This window comes from Mucor mucedo (assembly GCF_025094135.1).
Source record: "Mucor mucedo strain NRRL 3635 chromosome Unknown EV154scaffold_119, whole genome shotgun sequence".
Lineage (NCBI taxonomy): Eukaryota > Fungi > Mucoromycota > Mucoromycetes > Mucorales > Mucoraceae > Mucor > Mucor mucedo.
In genome coordinates, this window is record NW_026252403.1 from 74621 (window position 1) to 94173 (window position 19553).

Below are 19553 nucleotides of genomic sequence, written 5' to 3' on the forward strand. Positions count from 1 at the left end.
CGGGATCAGATTTACAGACAAAGATTATTATTCATACTGCGTTTGGGACATCCTTGGGGTAGCGGGCATAGATACAGATAATGTCCGGGATATATACAGAGGATAACATCGGCTGACATTATTAATGTTTTACAAGGGAGTTTAAAGGCAAAGGTACAAAGGAAACGGATGTTAAATGGGTTTTACAAGGACAAGGGATAACATAGATACATTATTTAAAACAGAGACGTAAAACAGGATACAATAGTGATATTCGACGTGACATGTGTGACAGAAGACAGAGAACAGGGAGCAGGTTGCACAAGGACAATGAGCTAGCTTGGTTTCAATAATAATCTGAGACATTTTGCATGATTATATGCAACTTAAACCTAGGCGGTTTATGACATCTACTACCCGCACTATGGTGGACATACCAGCAGCTGTGAATTAAATGGCAACATAACTGCCATTTTTTTTATTTGCTCGATATCCCCAGCCAATAAGATTCGAGCAAAAGATTGATACAAATGATCATAATATCATAAAAAAAACAAAAATGCTTCAAAAACATTTCTGGAACCGTCAATATGTAGTTTAGATGTTATAGAAACTATCTCAAAGTTAAAATTAGATTGCTATATGCCAAAAAATCGATGCAATATTGATCCGAATTTGATGGGTTACGGTATAAAAAATGATTTTTTGCGCTTGTGAAGCAAATGGTAACAAGTTGCCATTTTTTTACTTATTTTTTTTTAAAAAAAAAAGATATTGCGCCTGGAAAAACTTCGAATGACAAGGGATTCAAAATTTACCAGTGTAAGAGAATGTGGTATGCTAAAAGCTTGTTAAGGGAGAGCTTTAAAAGTGACAACCAAACACACAGAAGAAGGATAACAGTAAAAGGTTCTTTAGCGGTTTGTTACATAAATATCAATAACAAAGTATAAAAATGTAGAATCAACAAGATCTCGATAGTTCACACTCTATCAATGACGCTTTCGAAGATATGGGTCGCGATGAGTCCCCCATCATAGCGGACGTGCTGTAATTTTTTTTATTGTTTTTCATGCATGATATATGTATACTCATATGCGATAAATATTTTTTATACAGTTCTCCTCCACCAGAGGTAGCGAATGAACCTTCACGTAAAAGAACCAGAAGAAGATAATAGTCGTGTCTGGTCGACATGATTGGTCCATTCTGGATTTTAGCTTCTTTATTAGTGTGTATTTTAGCGTTCTTTTAGCTTACAATTTTTTCTCTCTTTCTTTTACTTTTATTTATCTTTTAAAATAAATAGCCTTCAAATAATGATGGTAAGGGTATATAGCCCCTTCAAAATAACGGAAAGTGTGAACAAATATATTGGAATTGAGTATGTTTGCAATGACTGAAGCAATGACATGTAATCTGTATAAAAAACTAAAGGGTTTTTTTTTAGATAAAAATTTAGCCTATTTTTTTTATTTTGATCAAACTAAAGTAGGTCTTCATAATATAACCATTTTCCATAGATAATGGTTCTCATCAATAGACGGTTCTATCTTTACAGGTAAATAGCCTTCAAAAAGTTATGTTTTATTCTTATTGATATCATACTGCTTACATATAGGCTATTTATTCTGTGTACCTTTCACTCAAACGACGACATTTTAGGAACACCACCGGTCAAATAATCATCGACATCAGAACTTAAGGCTGGTAATAAAATACAGAATTAATAACAATATTACTATTTTCTAACAATACCTTTATAGAGTGTTAAGAGAATCAAAGGTAAGCTAAAGTAACATCCAAGCATTATAATGGTATATCTTATTGCCATGTATACAACCACAAACCTAAATAAAAAGGTTAAAGTTATATCAAACCCTCCTATACACCACTGAAATATAAATGAACAATACAATAAAACGGGCTTTACTGCCAATAATAACAATGAATAAGAAAATGTGAGCCTACCAAATATAAAAGAATGGGTCTGAAAGAAAGGTTAAGGGGTTTTCCGTTTAAAAAAAAGTGGCAGCTGTGAACGTTTTGTTATTATAGAATATCATAACTGCCACTTTTACAAGCCAGGAAAAGGGAAGCTGTGAATGATTTGTCTTCAACAAACTAAAATAGATGCCATTTTTTAAAACCAAAAAACAGCAGCAGTGAACCTCTTGGCTTCATTCAACTGTTAAAGGTGCCATTTTTGCCAGCCAAAAATATGGCAGCTGTGCCTCATTTGTTATTATAGAATATCATATCTGCCACTTTTGCACGCCAAAAAAATGGCAGTTTCGTGAAGTAAATGGCAGATAGTTGCCATTATTTCCGCCATAGTGCCGCTAATGAATACATATATTTCCCAAAGGATAAATATTGCAACAAGGTAATGTTATTGCTGCAGCAAGGTTTCTTCATCAGGTTTGATACACCGGGATTGTTGGATTGTAAGCTTGCGGTTTTTTTCACACAGTTATTGAAGTATCCTTTAAACTCAATTATTTATCTTTCCAGTATAAAAAAAGCAACATCCATAGTGCAAATACATTTGGAAAGCTGTAAGTGAACCCCTCTGTATTGTTAAAGCTCTCGGTATTGGTGTACATGTCTGTGGTAGTATTGGTGAAGTTCTGTGTGGTGGAAGTGGTGAATCTCTCGGTACTGGTGGTGGATTTTTTGGTGTAAGTGTAGCTATCTGTGCTGGTGTGCTTGTCTGGGGTGGTATTGCTGACACACTCGTGTATGCGTATGACGCGACAAGATATCAAAAAATAACTTCTTTCTGGTATCTTGGACGCTGACTCTTGTGAGGATGAAGATTAAGAAAAATCGTCTGAATCATTTGTGTCAACAATGGCAATTGAGTCCTAGATGATCCAATACCGAAGTTGAATAGTTGAACATCTGGGCAAGAAGAATCACTTTTTCAAAAACAAGGAGTATGTGAGTATTTTAAAAAAAAGTAAACAAAACGCCTTGTATTAAAAAATTGTCATGTCTTAGTAGTTGTCGCAATCAATTAGTCAAGGGTCGAATAGTTTGTACTGTTACAACCAACGATATCATTCAAGCAATATCGGATGTACCAAATGGAAGGCGCTTTTTGGATAACATTTGCAGATTTAAAAGGATATAACCTTTTGGATCACTTGTGGCATACAGATTGACTGATATAACGTGCTGCACTGGCGCAGGTTATTTGTTGGTCCAAGCATCCACAATGGTGTGTAATGATATTTATAGAAAAAGGGTAGTGTGTTGCCTATGTTGTTTTGAACAAGCGTTCCATTGTACGCATTATTCGTCCCCTTGCAGATACAGTAAGTCGGTCCTATGTTGAAAGTGTTTCCCCCCTCATAATAAAAGAAATTGCCTTGATTGTATCAAACATGTTGGTCGAAAAAAATGCATTACACGTAGTTGGTTATGTTGCCGCTAAAGCTTGTACCAGGCGTGAAGCTGACATTTTTGACGTACGACTAACAGCATTTTGTCTCTTCATTTCCTTTTACCCTTGGGATTAATAGGCCATCTTAATGTTGACAATGATTCTTTTTTTTTGTAACCACATTATAAATTACAGATTTGATCACTAACGAATATTTATTTATTTATTTATTTCTCCTAAATTTATTGACCACCTAACGGTTGCCTTTAAATTATTTATATGCTGGGATTAATTGAAAGTATCGATATTTAGCATACATCGTCATTGCCAAAATCATATAAACAGTTATCTCCACAGGTTTTATGATTCCCACATCCAAGCAAAATCCAAAATCAACATCTGTTACGCTTTTGGTATCTAGGCCTGGGAAACAACCGAGTACACGAAAAGCTTAAAAGGAAAGATAATCCCCTTATTTGCTCAACATCAATTTTTTTTTATTTCTGTCTGACGTCTACATAAAAGACGGCATCGAAATAAGTAATGTAACAAATTCGAGCGGAAGAACAGCAGACGGCTTGTAAATAACTATCCGTTGATGTCTGAGTAAAAGGTCGTCTGTGAACGCTTGATCCTATTAGTTTGAACGAATAATTCTGTTAACACTAAATGATAATCAACTTAGCCATTGGTTCCGATTCGAAAAAGTGGCTGTCTGCGTATAGCTGTCTAGTCGTTTATTTCGACTATATTCTTTGGAGATTACAAAAAAAAAGATTCTCATTCAAATAGGGTGTTTTCTTTCCTTCTGTTTTTACAACCCATCCGCTCTATTCTTTATCCTTTGAAAAATAACTTTACTTAATATCGTTTGTCGTACTAATGTCATGTTCTTAACATTTCAGCATTTATTAATCACAAGCATTGGTTAATTACTTCCCTTTTATAATACACTTTGGCAAAAAAAATTGTCAGCTTAACAGTGTAATGCATAGTGTTCGAACTTTTCGAGCTTGCACCGATCTTGCGCCAGTTCGAACGAAGCTCAAACCGAGTTTTTGTACTCGAACTTGCGCCACTTTTTTTGGGTTCCAGCGAGCTTTGATCGATGCTTGCTCGGCTAAAATGTCGATAGTAGTCACTTTAAAGTTAAGGTCCTTGAAAGACTACAGATGGCATTTCCCCTTGATTTTAATCTTTTCTTCCCTTTATCATTTTTTTTTATTTATGCTCTAATAATTCCAACTAAAATGCTTTGGACTTTTATTTAATTGTACAACCAACAAACACATTTACCATAGAAAATGATACAGTGTTGCACACTATGCCCAACTAAGCCAAATTTTTACAGCAACCATAGTAACACGACGTAGCAGAATTAATTTAAGCTTTCATGTTCACAAATCCAAATGTATTATAATTATAGTTGCAGTAATAGTTTGATTTAAGTATCCGAATTTGGTGTTAAGGCTGGTTAAAAAAAAAAGTTTTCTTTTTCTTTTTCCAACTTCTCTTTCAATAAATAACAATTTTATTATCATAACTTTCTGTAATTAACATCACTTTGACGTGCACTTTGTGTAATAAAAAGGGCGAGCGAGTTCGAGCTATCGTATTTGCAACCGAGCCGAGCTTAAGCAACTTCGAGCGAGCTCGAGCTGCAGAAAAACGCATCCGAGCGAGCTTCGACTGGAACACGATCGAAGCTCGCTCGAGAGTTTCGGCCTTTATTCCGAACACTAGTAATGCATCCGAAATGCTCACGCCTTCTTTTTTTTTTTTATTTTTTCTGCCTGAAACAACTGCAGCTGTAAAATTATATTGAAGACATTAACCCTTGAAAGTGGCAGTGTGTGAAAATCAACCATATGCTATTAAAAAAGAGTTTTTTATGTACAATTTAAGGCGAGTAAATTTTATTTATAGTAAGACTACTCCTATTTACAAAAATATACTATGCTTAGGAATTAGGAAAAGATGTGTAAACTTTGTTTTTTTTAATTCCTGAATCTACATGACAATGTGAATTAGAACCATGATTCCAAGCTTCGCCTGTTTTTTAAAAAAAATAGTATGCTTACCCAAACGTCCAATATTATGTGACAAACCACCCACCGGGGTATTTGACAAAAGACATTAGTATTTGCGTTCATCCGTATCGGCGCTGATAAGTAGTCCTAATAAGCATAATTAGTATAACGTATTATCTTAAAATTTTGATTCGCTTTACCTTTGGTTATGAGACGTATCACATGGATTGGTTGTGTGAAAGAATGCACTAATACAATTGATGACAACGCGATAAAATTTGTTTTTGACTTCAAACCCACTTAAACAAGTTGTTGAATTTGTTTTGGAACCGTTTTATTGCTTAGTTCAGCGGGATGACACAGTGTCTGACGGAGTTTATAAAAATCAGTTTTAAATCACACAGGTTATTTTTCATTTGTGGTTGGTAGCTGATTGTATGAAAACACCGTTACTGGAAAACGTATCCTCATAATAATTAGAGGCTTGACGAATTTGCTTTTTTCGGTACCACTGATAACAAATTTTGCTGAACCGTATTGGATGTTTGGTTTAGCGGGATTGCCAGTTACTGCTCAATTGAGTAAATCTTGCCGTTTTTGTATTCAATTGGTAGTTTACCTTTGGTTTGCAACTTGTGGCATTAAACATGCAGATATGAAGACAGACCATGATTCAAACTAGATGATAAATTATATTCGTCATCTTCCATATCACCGCTGCAAAGTAAGATGTTTTTGCTATTTCTGGACCATGTTTGTACATGGGTCGAATAAAGAACCCAGTTTCTATTCAAACTGTGAAACGTGTTAATTACTATTATGTATTTTTTATTACTTATGTTACCCTTACTTTACATCTGGGTTGTGTAAAGAATGTATTGCATGAAAGCGTATCATGATTGGAATTATGCAGCAAGTCAAAACTGCTTTGTTCCAGAAGACTAGCCGCTGACAAAACGTAAGGAGTTTTTTTTTAAAGGTGTTTTGTTTCTGGATCATCGGTAAAGCTAAAGAGGTCTAAGGAGATAAGTATAAAAACGTCACAAGACATTATGCTTCGCTTTACCTTTCATTTGGAGCTTGCTATTAGCACTGTCTTTAATAAAGTAGAGATTACTTTAATATTTCTCTAGAACTAATGCTGCTTGATCCAGTTCGAGTCTCTTTATAGCTACAGATAATTCTTCTTCGTTGGTGTTACTACTACAAGACTCATTGGAGACTTTTACCGAGATCTTCGCTACAATTGAGTTCGATGTTTTGAAATATAACAAGAAGATCTTTAACCCATCAGTTATTTTTAGACATCCGCTGACAAATTAAAGATGGCCTAAAGAATTAGTCAGCATAAGAATGATCCCTGAATTACATTGATACGTGCCTCGTAATAAATAAAGTTACTTTCTCGTCTGGTTTGCATACATTTTGTTAATTTCTTGGCGTTCCCTAGTAAAAGCTAATTTTGATGCTTTTACCAAACCACGATGTATTTGTAAAATTGGTATAATGTTGATTTATAAATTTCCGCTAGTAGAAGCTAGTAGAAGCAAAAGGCATGCTGGTAATAAACGGCATCGTATTTGTTAAATATTGTACGATGACTGTTTTTAAACTCCCATTAGTTTGATTTACTACGGTTTTCAATATGTAGTCATCAACTGTCTAAATTACAAAAAGTTTAACTTTCAAACGTTTTATGAAGATGCCATAATTATACTTACATTTGTATCAGTATAAACTGAAGCGTGTCTCTTCATCGTTGATCTTTTTTGCCTCAACTTCAACGAGATTTCAAGTGTCCATTGAGATACCTTGATTTGGATTATACCATGTTTGCTAGGTGGGTGTTCGTAGCAAGCAGCCGTGAATAACATGCAATTCTATTGAGTAGTTGCTTATGTCGATAGTAAATTTTTACATGCTTGATGTTATTACTTGCTTTTGCACCGCTAATATCCATTGGCCCGTAATTTTGTTAAATCTCCCAATTTCAGCTGTGTTTGCGTAAAGTTGTATCGCTCAGACTTGGGCCATATTGCAAATTTGTAGTTTAGCAAACATGGATGGGTATTTTGAAGATTTCCGTCTTTTCAATATTGGATTTTGTTTTGATGTTGTTGTTATATCATTTGTTGTTATATAATTGGTTGTTGTTTTAAACTTGATTATTAGATCTTTGGTCGTTCGATCTTAATTAATTTTTTTGTTGTTTCCAGTCATTTCTTTCACGATAGGTTCTACGATTAGATGTTTCTTTTAAAGTTGTTAGCTATTGCGACTATGTTGTAGCACCTTCCGTATAAGCGTTGTTTCTAAATTTCTTATAGTGCAGCATATAAGATCTTGATCAATAGTCATACACTGCAAAATATTGCTTTCACGTAAAATACTATACCAAGAATTTATCTTGTTATTCTTGATAATTGCTGGATGTCGCCAAGACGTTATTTGAATGATGATGAATAGAGTCATTCATATTTTCTTTTCCAAATGTTTAGGAAAAAGCAAATACGTCAATGACAACTACTACCAGCAGCAGAAGACTCCACCAAATCTTCCCAATTGATTTCCACCCGATGAATCAATTCCACGTACTTTTCTTCGCGTGATTCCTTCTTCTCTACCTCATTATTGGCTTCAGTGGTTTGATCAAACCAGACAAAATCTTACCACCAAAGGAAAACAAAAAGAAGCCAAAACTTCTCTTCAAGGGACGCCTGCCACCACAGAAAAACCCTCTTCTTCGTCTCTATCACCAGAGACCGAACCAGAAGCAGAAGAAGAATCGGAGAAAAAGCTGTAAGGGATGAAGCCATCAGAAGCATCATGAGATACTTCTTCAGGAACTGACTCCACATCTGAATTCACAGCGAATTCAGTAACAGATGAGCCATCATCGCTAGCATCAGAGGGAGCTTCTGTGCTAAGATCGTTGATGTCCACTGCATCTTGCTCAACGAACTGATCGGGAACATGATCATCGTAAACTGCCTCAGGAACAGAGACAGGAGCAACACAAAACCCATTACCAACAGCCTCTTCGGCCTCTACAGATTCCGCCAAACCATCCACTACTTCGAAAGACTCCCCAAAAGAGTCAATCTCCATAGGTTCAGGGAAGACATCATCCATTTCAGCAGCTGTTGGATTCAAAAAAACGACGTCAACGTCCATAGTCTCTGTAGCTTGAGAACAAGCAAACAAAGCAGCACGAAGACGAAGTTTGCCATAATAATGGCGTCGTGAAGGACTAGGTCTATACCAACCACGTCCAGCACGAAGACGATGATGGCGCATGCCAGCTGTACGAGGACGACATACCGAGGTATGACGACCAGCCCTCTCGAGAGAGGTTGTACTTGCTGGATACCAGGAAGAAGCCGAAGCAACTCCTACATCATCGTAATATGCGTTATCCCCATAAGGGAAAGAAACCGCATAAGAAGCGTTATCCTCATAAGAGAAAGAAACCGCTTGAGCTGCGTTATCCCCATAAGGGAAAGAAACCGCAGAAGGTGTGTTATCCTCATAAGAGGAAGAAACCACACAAGAAGCGTTATCCTCAGAAGAGGAAGAAACCGCTTGAGCTGCGTTATCCCCATAAGGGAAAGAAACCGCAGAAGGTGTGTTATCCTCATAAGAGGAAGAAACCACACAAGAAGCGTTATCCTCATAAGAGGAAGAAACCGCTTGAGCTACGTTATCCCCAGCAGGGGAAGAAACCGTAGAAAGTGCGTTATCCTCATACGAGAAAGAAACCGCACAACACGCGTTATCCCTAAAGAGGAAAGAAACCGCGTGGGAAGCCAAGTAGGTTTGCTTTCTTGGTCGGTTGACGACCGAAGACACTGGAGCAACGAAAACATTGTTTTCCTGCATCCAGGCACGAGTAATGTACTCACAGGCATATGCCCAAGAAGGAACAGAACTACGTGAAACAAAACCATACTCACTGGGAGGTGAAGGCACATAGTCACGGCCAGCACAAGGACCACCGACAAGGCAAGCACACCAGAGAGCAAGGCAACGGAACTCCTTTTCTACGCGTGGAGGAAAAGCGAGATAATCTCGACTTGGTCCAACCTCACGGAGAGAACCGAACGTTGTTTGTGTTTGTGTGGGAGCAATATGCTCCAAAGAAACAACAGGAAAGTTGTTAATGGTGGTGGTGGTGGAAATGAGGGCCGGCACGAAGGCATTGGTGATTTCTCCCACAATGTCATTGTCAATGGGCAAACGTTGGCCTGTACCCTTAAGCCAGAAAAACGAGAAGAAGTTATCAAGCTTTTCCAACAGTAAAAACACAAACACTTTGACAACAAAGCAAAACATAGCACAGAGGAATCTATTTGTTTAATTGGTACATTAGAAATGTGCAAACATCTTTACTTGAAAATACTCTTTCGTACTTACACGTCAACGAAAAGCAGCTGAATCATTTTCCAATAATAGTTTCGCAAAGAAAAAAAGAAAAAAAAAATACGCGTTTTAAAAAATAATAATAGATGTTTTTTTGCTCTGGGGATGACGGTGACGTAAGTCCGCATGGAAACAAAAATTAAAATATCTAAGCCACAAAATAATATAGCTTTTGTGTAATTCTCCTAAGTTTGGTAATATTCGCCTCTGTAAAAAGAAGGAAGGTCTACATTCTTTTAATTTAAAGAGGGACGCTAATCATATGCATTAAAGTGCGTAAAAGATTTACTTCTTGATAGTATTATGTTCTTTATACATGCTAATTTTTGATAAAGTATGCTTTTCCTAAAGAAACCATTAATAACAAGACATTTTTGCTTAAATTCATTGAAACAGATGCAGGAAGAGATCTTGGAGGAATTTTAAGCGAGTTTTTTTTGTACCTGACCGACATAGCGTTCTTGCTCACGTGAGTCGATTCCCAAATTTTAATCACATTAGATTGCAGTAAGTTTTTATTTTAAATAATTGCCAATAGAATGGATGGGTACTATCATCTCGTTAAAAAACTAAATTTAGAACCCAACATTACTTTTTTTCTACACTTAAACTTATATAATTGTTAAGCTGGCATGCTGTACAACGTACATCATCTTAAATGCTGCCTTAACAAACGCTCAATCTGGATTATGAAGTAGGTGTTGTATCGCAGATCTATTGAATCATAGAGACAATATAAATCCAATAATAGATCTCAGTAGACAAACTGGAGATCGTAATAATGAAAAGATTGCCATGGACGAATAAGAATACATGGATAAACGATTGAATAGTAAAGCTCAATCGGATTTACTATTAATTTACACACAGCTTCGTAAAAGTATAAATAAGAGCTAATTCCACTCTTAATAAAAGTTTATCTTTACTTTTATTATTTTTAAAAACCATTTTGATATCTACAATATTACAGTAGGTTTATTTACGTGGAAATATATGCCAGATTATATGATAATTTGTTAATACTCTTTATCCACGTCTTGGGTTAGCAGTTTACGTAAACTATGTTTCATTTTCTAGAATGTCATTGGAAAGGAATTGTCATAATCCTGTTACACGTTATCACAAATGTATGCTTTAAGAGTAAACAGCCTTTTGACTCAATCTTTATCCTTGATCTTTCGGCTCTTTAAATTTGTTTGTCATGATTCACATAAGCTATGACTAAACTTATCATGGCTTATCCTTTTAATTAATTTCTTGTTTTATTTTTCTATAAATAGAGCTGATAAGTTTCACTTCTCTCGGTTGTTTTTATCAGATTTAATTCATAATCATCTTTCCCTTATTTTTGCTTTACTTTCCTTAATGAATAAGGTACTCTCAAGAGGCTATTCATTATCTTTTCCGTTTTCCCTGTCAACATCCAAAAAGATCTCAAGATAGACAGGGTAACCAATGAAAGCAAGAATGCTAAGAACAAGCAAACCGAGACCAGGTAAATCACAATCAACGACAAAAAGAGCTTAGCTAACTAGAAGCTTTGCAATGTAATTGACGGATATTGTATGGATGACCTCTTATCCGAGGAATGACCTTGCAATTTCCTCTTTGATAATAGAGGCACGCATATGCGTACGTACCAGGTATCTGCTGCATCCTTCAACAATGATGGATTAAACCATGGGAAATATAGGTCCGTATTTAGTCTATAGCAAAAATAGGCTTAAGATTGGTAGTTTTGCATAAAAAAGGTTATATGTAAAAAAACCAATAGGATCAATTAGAATTCTTGTCAGATTTATTGATGTTAAAGTTAACTAAAGATTTAAGAAGACCAAAAGTAAAGAGTATCTATAATAAATGGAAGAGACGAGGCTGAGGATACTACTATTAACAACTTGAGTATGCTATCAATGGCAATATCTATGTTGGACAATTAGTGCTACGCATAGTCAATAGAGAAATAATAACAATAACATGTCTAAGTTTGGACATTGGTATTACGATACCGTGATTGTGGAAAAACGGTTTGTTTGACACGGAAAAATAAAAGATAAAAAAACAGGAAGAATAAGATTAATATTGCTTGTAGGCTTTTTTATTCTTATTAAAAGTGAATCCCTCTTTCATCTCTGAAAGAAAGGGGTGGTATTTATAGTTATTTAAAGCGTGGGTAAAATTATGGGCTAGTTTGTGTTAACTTGGTATTATTGGCTGTATTTACTAATGACTGATGAGCCTTATCAGTGTAACCAATCTATTATTCGAAATGGGATCTTCTATTGGAATATCTAGTAACCCTGAGTTGTAAATGTATAACTCAGGATATTTTATATGCTATTATTTTTTATGAGTATTATGATATTATGTACCTGTCGATCAAGGATAGATGGAATGATTTTATATGCGATTTTATATGTTAAATAGTGCGATTTTAGTACAGTGATACTTTAAATTAATGACCGTCTTTAGCGGATTCCTTTTTTTATTAATGCCGTGCACTCAAGGAAAATACGTAAAGTGGTGATGTGTCAGGAGTAGTAACACCAAGCCAGGTAAGAAGGAATTTAAACGTATGGAAGAAATTAATATGTTAAAAGTAGTAATGAAGAAGAATGTATATATACACATGTTTGTGTTGTATTCTACGAGTATATACATCACAGTATCGGTACCCTCCGGCGATTGAAGTAGTTTATCATCTTTCATATTTTGACATATGTCGGCTGTTCTCCTAAAATTCATGTAATAATAAGGGAGTATTTTTCAGTTACGGATTGTTATTTTATTATCCTTGATGTACCTTGCGGAGAATTGACAATTTGTGTGAAAATTGAGAATAAAAAGGGAAAAGTATTTGGGAAAATAAAGCAAGTAAAGAAATGAGACTCTATAATCCTTTATTATAAGTTGGAGAGTTTGTCATGATAAAAATAGAGGTCCTTTTTATATTCAATTATTACTTCAAGATTTTTCCTGCGCAGATCGAATTGACTATTTACCCGCAAACTGGGAAATGGTAGAATTAGATTTAGAAATCAGTTACATATGAAACATAGCTTATTGTTATATACAAGGAGCTAGTTGACCCATATCCGGCACTTCTAGAGCATTATAGTTTATCCATTCAATGACAGGGTCCTTGATTGGATTACTAAAATAAATTTATGAGAAACTAGAAGATTCGGCAGCTACTCGACCAATCCAGGAACGATTACGAAATCTGATCTCAGTTTGACATATGAGGGAGCTGGTACTGTGTCGTACCAAGAGGAATGTATTCGCAATATGGTACTTATAATACATAGGTTATATGTATTATAATTGAGTGACAAGATAAGAGTAATTATATTCGTGGAATTAGACGTCAAATACGACAATTTGGATGATTTATGAAGAAAATTTACCCACGATGTTAGCTTTTCCATTATTTACAGTTATGGTTGTGTTCAATGTGTATAAAATAACCTTTTATTTTAATATTTAATAAATACAAGTTATCTTGCAATCCGGTTAATAATTTCTCTTATAAATTATTTTTTTGTTTTATTTTTCTGCTTGTTCATTACGAATTTTAAAAATAGCACGTCGGTTTTTTAGCATGCATTGAAAATGGTAAACAAGATGTCAAAGTTGTCCATGTTCGTCTCTTGATCTGCATCTTTAGACTTGTAAGCTGACCTGAAGAGGAAATTGCAGGTTTCGCTTGCCGGTTAACCTGTGGTTCAGATAGACATACAATGTACATTATGGGTAATGAAGAAAACATTGTTAGAACTTTGCGTAACTACATCTTTTATTCCGGGAAAATTTAAAGTATGTTACTCTACTTAGAAGTACTACAAATGATTATGCTAAATGAGTAAATGGCTTTCGAATAATGTATGTGACATTCTGGAGGAATATGATATAGTGCTATATGTAATATCTTTGTAAAGAAGTATGTTTTAAAGTAATTCCCGCCTTACACGGTAAAGGCAAAATTCATGAAGATCTAAATTCATCTCCGCTGAAGTCATTACGTAAGCGCCAAAGAGAAAGCTTAGTGCGGGTGAAATTCAGAAACCAAATAATCAAGCTACGGGATTGTACTATAAGTTTATTGTTTTATAATATCTTACTCCGCATAAGCTGAACAACCTTATGCACAGACACCAACGTTTTCGATGATAAAAAATGGTGCGATGCCTGAATTATGAATATTTATGCATAGCCATCCACCATTAGCATGTTATTTGATGATTCCTTTATTACAATCTAGGGCATCCTCAGCAAGTGTTACAATAGATAGGTATGCGATACGGCACGTGATATTCCTGAGGCACATATTATTGCATTGAAATAAAACTTCCTTCGTGTCATCTCATTTCCCCTTTTACCGGATTTCAGAACTATTTAATAGATTTAATCTTGGCGAATAGGGAGGTAAATGCGTTATGCTACAATATTGTTTAATTGGAAGAGACTGATATAATACAATTATATATTACAAAAAAGCTACCCATACAACTAACAGTCATGCCCAAAGTGGCCCATTTTAAAAAATATAATGTTGAAGCTCTCGCAGTAGCTGAACCCTTTGCTGATGGCTTGTAGTTTTTTTCAAAAGTTGTCTCCTCAACATTAATATACTCCATGGCAGGTGTTTCCATTATAATATCACTTGCCCTTTAGTATTTACCATCTGGAAACTTTCTTTTTCAAGGCAAGGTCGTTTTCGATTCTTGAGTTTTCGGGTCTCTTTGCTTTTTAAGTAGCGTTTTTTTTTTTTTTTTTTTCAAAACAACATGAATGTCGCTAGTGCAGTAAATATCACCCATAATAATTTGAGAGGGTAAACCGGCCGTTGCAATCTCTACTTTGTCTGGTCTATTAACTATTGTTCCTCAACTTAGTATTAAATCCGGCTTGATCTGCGAAATGCCAACTTTTAGTATTATATAGATCTGAGTCTTTCCATTCGCGAACCACTTGTGTCCTGTTTTCAAGTAATATTCAGTATGTTGTTTCGTGGTGGTTCGTCTGGACTTTGGGAAATCAAAGTCCTCAAACTTCATTGTCAAAGAGTCCATAGTAGTATCAGAACAAATAAACGACTCTTTTCTCATAAAGCGCTGAACAAGCTATTCATGCTTTACAGTAAACAAAACATGTTGAATTCGATTCTTTGCGTGTTCATGAAGATTAGTGCTTCAGTTTTCTCATAACAGTTCCACTCCAAGGGACCTTTGATCTTCCGTTTTCTGGAAGTCCCCGTAGTTCAATCAATGGATTCATTATAGATGCCATTGCCAATCGGTTTTGTAGGCTTTGCGACTGTTTTTTATTGTGCCGTTTAGGTAGGTCTTTTAACTAGTTGTGGCCTCGAGAGCGACGCTTGGGTCTCTGACTTCAGTCCATCGAATCAAAGACTCTTTCTCCAACTTCTTAATAAGCATTCTGGAGTCCATCTCCATAAAGTGTTTTTTATCATAGTATTTGATATTAGAGCAAAAAAAAAAAAAAAAAAAAAAAAAAAAAAAAAAAAAAAAAAAAAAAAAAAGCCAAGGCTGTTTTACTGACGCACAAATTGAGTTCGTACGCCACAGTTGTATTATGGCCAATCATTTTTAAAATCTTTGATTTGTATCAGCCATCTTTAAAAATCATCCTTACAAAAACAAACAACGCATTTGCATAAAGATCATCTTCTCCATTTTTTACAGCAGCATACTTAAAACTATGCTTGCTGGACACTGTCATGCAAGGCATATATCTTTAAAAGACCTAAAAGGGGACTGTATTTCATCTATTTCCAGTTTTCTAATAGACAAAGGTCATTACAATCATAAAGTGAGCCCCAAAAATAAACTTTAACTCGAATACACGACTACAAACAGAGACCATATCGGTAAAAGATGAAATAGTGTTGTGCTGTCATACTTTGACGCCGATGTCCTTTATTGCAGGCTTACTAAAACATTCTCCTGTCGTAATCCTCACCCTGTCATTTTTTTTTAGTGTTGAATTCACCCTCCAATTTTCTGTCAAAGGGTTCCTTATATTTGTATTGTTGATAACAGATAAAATACTATTGATACGCAATTAACTTTTAAACCTAAAAGAAAAAAGTATGGGCCGCGAGTGAATCTTTCTCTCAAACAAGCTTCGACAGAAAAATTAAGCGCAATTAGAAAATTGGCTAAAGTTGTATTATTTGCTTCTGTTTATCAGGGCCTTCTAATGTATATCATTTCTGCGTTATGAAATGCTATTTTTTTTTATATGTAAAATAATTAGAATCATAGGATCAAATTTCTTGATTTGTGGAATATGGTTAATATTAGATAAAAAGAATAAGCAGCATTAAACAAGCAGCGTTTGTACATACTGATGATAGTCCCTCAAGGCACATTTGAAAATTATATCCGAAACTATCATTATGAAAGTGATGCTATTATATTTTATTTTAAACCATAGATGATTCATCCAAGTGGATCAAAAGCATGCAGATTGGCCATCTTTTTAACTTGGGAGATATTGTTGTTTATGTTTGAGTTTGGGGAAGACTGAATAGGCTGTAATAAGCCCATACCAGAAGACAATGGCATCATAGTGGGCTGTTTTTGGGGAGTCACTGGTATACTTCTAAGAGCATTGAAATTGGAGCCGTTCATCGAGCTATTTTGGTTATATAGGTTACTTTGGAAGGATGGAGGTGTGGATAAAGAAGGAATTTGTTGTGATTGTACAGAGGGAGACCAGCCTGTCGTTTGTTTAGTTTGTAATGGAGAATTCCAAGTATTCGTAGCATTCATCGGTTTTTGCGTATTGATATTAGGTGACATGGTTGTATTCCAATTGCTGGACGGTTGTTGTTGGGGGGTGACGGGTTTGGGGGTATTCCAGTTATTGGTAGGCGTTGTTGTTTGAGGAGCCACCCATCCATTGGACGAAGAAGGTGTAGGTTTTATAGCTTGATTTGTCGACGAGGATGACCATGGCTGTGGTGTAGCTTGGTTACTTGAGAACGAGCCAAACATATCGTCTCCATTTTTTACTTGGGGAGTCTTAGAGCCAACAAGACTCTCAAAAGAGACATTCGTATCATTGGTAGAGGGTGCATTTACGGGTTGTGGTGATGATGTTGAGCTTACATTTCGCGTTTGTTCTTCTAATGATTTCACCTCCTTTAAATGCCTTATATGCGCATCTTCCACTCTCTTTGTTAAATCATGAATTGTCTTCATAAACTTTTGAAACTGTTTGAACGTTTCGCGTTAATTTGTAGATTTGGCTATTATTTCTGGTTTTTGTTTACCTGCTCCAAATTTAATAATGGACCAAAACTCATTCTCCACAGCTGCGGCAAAATTTCGGTTGCAATGATTTCTTTATCCGCTATCTTTCCAACTTCATCGTACACTGCTAAAGTAGCCAACTAGAAGAAAAAAAAAAGAATGTCATGTAAGAATAATTTATATTCCAAAAAAAAAAAAAAAAAAAAAAAAAAAAAAAAAAAAAAGGCTGCAAACATACCATGACAGCGGGTTCTTTTGTTTTGATATTTTTCAAAAGTGGCACTAATTTTTCTTGCACTGTAAACTTGTCTAAAACCTTAATCATCGAATGAAAGCAAATCAGCGTACTGACTTTGACAGAGAGCACCGTCGTTTGTACAAAAACGGCTTGTACTCTTGGAAATAAGGAACTTTTAACAGCTGTATAATCTAAAGATTCAGCCAACGATGGGATAATGCGCAGTGCTTTCTCTTGAACCATAGCGGTGGGTGTTTCCAAAGCGGCATAAACAAGAGGCATGACATCTAATGATTTAAAAAGTTGATAAATATTTTGACAATTTTGATTAAAGCGGTATGATTTTTTACCATCACGAAATGTTTCTCGGGGAGTCTTTTGTTGTAACACGTCTAGTTTTTCTAGCAACACAATCATATTTTGTGGTGGGTCTCTGACACTGAATACTGGCTTTAAAGCGGGTAAAACCAAATCACAAAATTCGTGCTGGTTCAATTTCTGGGCAATGATAAAAATATTCGGTATAGTATAGGGTAACAGCTGTGCATCTTTAAGTTCTTCTAAAAGAGAAGGCAAAATCTAATATACAAGAATGGAAAAGATAATATTCGGTTAAAAAAAATCCCTTTTTTTTAGCACATGTTGCTTTACCTTTCGTTTTAAAACACGTTCGGGAAATTGTCCTAATACTCGGGCCAATCCCTTCATAAACTGAGCTTTCTCTTCTCTCGTCTTTTCAGGAAAACTTTCCAAAAATTTCATGGTCGATACAAGTAAATTGTCGAAATATTTGGAGTTTTGAAATTCAATAGGCGTCATTCTTTGGTTTGGATGTCGTACCAACAATGCACGAATCACTTCGTCTAAATGATCCGGAATATTTGTAAAAGACTGTGAATGAATGAATTTGATTTGCTTTTCATAAGTATGAAAACTATTGAATGTCTTCAGTAGAGAAACACCCTTGTTGTGTACTGCGTAAGCCAGACAGCCAAGAGAAAACATATCATTTGCTTGGCAAATACTGCTATCAATCACATATTCAGGTGCTTTTTTTTTGTTGTTAGTTATTTCCGTCATTCATGTGCACAATTCCATTTTACCAGCATAATCCATGTTAATCTGACAGGCTTCTGGCAAATAATCGTTATTATCGTTTGACGCTTCAATTGGATTTCCGTTATTCAGGAACACACTAAAGCCTAACCTATAATTTTTAATAAAAGGTCCGTGTGTTATTTCCTTGTTTAAAAAAAACAGACTCTCCAATATAATGAATATTACCCGCCAATCTTCCAATCACCCTATTCGTAGATGTCAATTAAAAAAAACGAGCTTGTTTTCTGAAAAAGCATAATTTACCTTCGCATTTACAAAAATAGCGTCTGTTGTAAGATTGTGATGAACTACCTTGGCATCGTTAAAGAACTGAAGTCCTTTACCCACTTGCAGTAACCCTTTTTGAATCTGCATTAAAAGAAATAAAAGAAAGTTGTATAAACAAGGCTGTATATGCTGCACTTAATTATGGGTGTTGTACCTCCAATTCGTCGAGATCTAGACTGGGTTCTTGTGATTCTGAAGAGTAGTTTTCGGAACTCTTTACCAAGTGCGTTAAAGAGCCCATAAGTGGTTCAGTGACAAAAACAATCGAGCTACGTGATTCATTTACGGGTTCTACCACTTCGAGGATAGAAGGGTGTCGTAGTTTTGCTAAATTTCCAGCCTATGGTGGGATTATGAATATTGTATTGTTTTCGGGGTAAGACGAGACGGGGCTTACCTCTTTCTTTAATAATTCGTAGACCATGTCTGTATCCTGTTTTGAGGAACCACGCTCGCGTCTAAAGTTGGATTCTAACGTCTTTTTCTCAAAAATCTATGTGGTATATAAACAAAAGATAAGCTTCCCTTCATTGAAACGTATATCAAGTGAAGCCACACGTACAAATATAGCAACTTTCTTTCCGGTAGTCTTTCGTTCGCCTTGGTATATTTTCCATAATCCAGAGGAAGAAATTTGTGCTTTAATATCATATCTTGAAGTAATGGAGTTCGTAACTGAACTGATGAACGAATAAAAGGCTGAACTCATTTATAATTTCTGTAAAAAGGGAAAAGAGTGTGATAAACTTGTCTGCTGTAACTTTAAAGGCTGTGTGACTTGCTCAGGTTAGAGTCGCACAAGAATTCAGAAAGAAAGAAGAGAGAGAGAGAGA

General features: G+C 35.4%; 6 protein-coding genes across 6 annotated transcripts; 2 read left to right on the forward strand and 4 right to left on the reverse strand.

Moving 5' to 3' along the window:
- The first annotated feature begins 399 nt into the window (after positions 1 to 399).
- On the forward strand, positions 400 to 1250 carry EV154DRAFT_555072 (uncharacterized protein). The gene is made up of 3 exons (XM_051605249.1): positions 400 to 875; positions 941 to 1029; positions 1099 to 1250. Exons 1-3 carry the CDS (start codon positions 702 to 704, stop codon positions 1154 to 1156), a joined length of 321 nt encoding a protein of 106 aa, XP_051453295.1. The 5' UTR covers positions 400 to 701; the 3' UTR covers positions 1157 to 1250.
- A 1034-nt stretch (positions 1251 to 2284) lies between these two features.
- Positions 2285 to 3503, forward strand: EV154DRAFT_485626 (uncharacterized protein; the record flags this gene model as incomplete). The annotated part of the gene is made up of 4 exons (XM_051598768.1): positions 2285 to 2365; positions 2517 to 2719; positions 3142 to 3202; positions 3234 to 3503. The coding sequence occupies 4 exons, from the start codon at positions 2285 to 2287 to the stop codon at positions 3501 to 3503; spliced, it is 615 nt and encodes a 204-aa protein (XP_051453296.1).
- A 3012-nt stretch (positions 3504 to 6515) lies between these two features.
- On the reverse strand, positions 6516 to 7357 carry EV154DRAFT_485627 (uncharacterized protein; the record flags this gene model as incomplete). Its single annotated transcript, XM_051598769.1, has 4 exons — positions 6516 to 6677; positions 7030 to 7059; positions 7119 to 7277; positions 7316 to 7357. The coding sequence occupies 4 exons, from the start codon at positions 7355 to 7357 to the stop codon at positions 6516 to 6518; spliced, it is 393 nt and encodes a 130-aa protein (XP_051453297.1).
- A 305-nt stretch (positions 7358 to 7662) lies between these two features.
- EV154DRAFT_485628 (uncharacterized protein) lies at positions 7663 to 9836 on the reverse strand (the record flags this gene model as incomplete). The annotated part of the gene is made up of 4 exons (XM_051598770.1): positions 7663 to 7823; positions 7928 to 8062; positions 8133 to 9742; positions 9811 to 9836. 4 exons carry the CDS (start codon positions 9834 to 9836, stop codon positions 7663 to 7665), a joined length of 1932 nt encoding a protein of 643 aa, XP_051453298.1.
- Positions 9837 to 16238: 6402 nt separating this feature from the next.
- EV154DRAFT_522996 (uncharacterized protein) lies at positions 16239 to 18460 on the reverse strand. Its single transcript, XM_051603052.1, has 5 exons — positions 17986 to 18460; positions 17685 to 17913; positions 17335 to 17621; positions 17117 to 17236; positions 16239 to 17057 (listed from the first exon to the last, which is right to left on the reverse strand). Exons 1-5 carry the CDS (start codon positions 18412 to 18414, stop codon positions 16281 to 16283), a joined length of 1842 nt encoding a protein of 613 aa, XP_051453299.1. The 5' UTR covers positions 18415 to 18460; the 3' UTR covers positions 16239 to 16280.
- Positions 18461 to 18550: 90 nt separating this feature from the next.
- Positions 18551 to 19513, reverse strand: EV154DRAFT_33312 (kinase-like domain-containing protein). Its single transcript, XM_051594997.1, has 4 exons — positions 19283 to 19513; positions 19118 to 19213; positions 18875 to 19060; positions 18551 to 18801 (listed from the first exon to the last, which is right to left on the reverse strand). Exons 1-4 carry the CDS (start codon positions 19427 to 19429, stop codon positions 18652 to 18654), a joined length of 579 nt encoding a protein of 192 aa, XP_051453300.1. The 5' UTR covers positions 19430 to 19513; the 3' UTR covers positions 18551 to 18651.
- Positions 19514 to 19553: the final 40 nt, after the last annotated feature.

What these genes read in the sequence shown, in the direction of transcription:
- EV154DRAFT_522996 (XM_051603052.1), bottom strand. Translation starts at nt 18,414, where the DNA reads ATGACGGAAATAACTAACAACAAAAAAAAAGCACCTGAATATGTGATT. An exon ending in AACGTGTTTTAAAACGAAAG is followed by an intron (nt 17,914 to 17,985) that starts GTAAAGCAACAT and finishes CTTGTATATTAG; the next exon opens with ATTTTGCCTTCTCTTTTAGA. An exon ending in CCGAGAAACATTTCGTGATG is followed by an intron (nt 17,622 to 17,684) that starts GTAAAAAATCAT and finishes TTAAATCATTAG; the next exon opens with ATGTCATGCCTCTTGTTTAT.
- EV154DRAFT_555072 (XM_051605249.1), top strand. Translation starts at nt 702, where the DNA reads ATGGTAACAAGTTGCCATTTTTTTACTTATTTTTTTTTAAAAAAAAAA. An exon ending in ACCAAACACACAGAAGAAGG is followed by an intron (nt 876 to 940) that starts ATAACAGTAAAA and finishes ATAAAAATGTAG; the next exon opens with AATCAACAAGATCTCGATAG. An exon ending in CCCATCATAGCGGACGTGCT is followed by an intron (nt 1,030 to 1,098) that starts GTAATTTTTTTT and finishes TTTTTTATACAG; the next exon opens with TTCTCCTCCACCAGAGGTAG.
- EV154DRAFT_33312 (XM_051594997.1), bottom strand. Translation starts at nt 19,429, where the DNA reads ATGAGTTCAGCCTTTTATTCGTTCATCAGTTCAGTTACGAACTCCATT. An exon ending in GAAAGAAAGTTGCTATATTT is followed by an intron (nt 19,214 to 19,282) that starts GTACGTGTGGCT and finishes TATACCACATAG; the next exon opens with ATTTTTGAGAAAAAGACGTT. An exon ending in TAGATCTCGACGAATTGGAG is followed by an intron (nt 18,802 to 18,874) that starts GTACAACACCCA and finishes CTTTTAATGCAG; the next exon opens with ATTCAAAAAGGGTTACTGCA.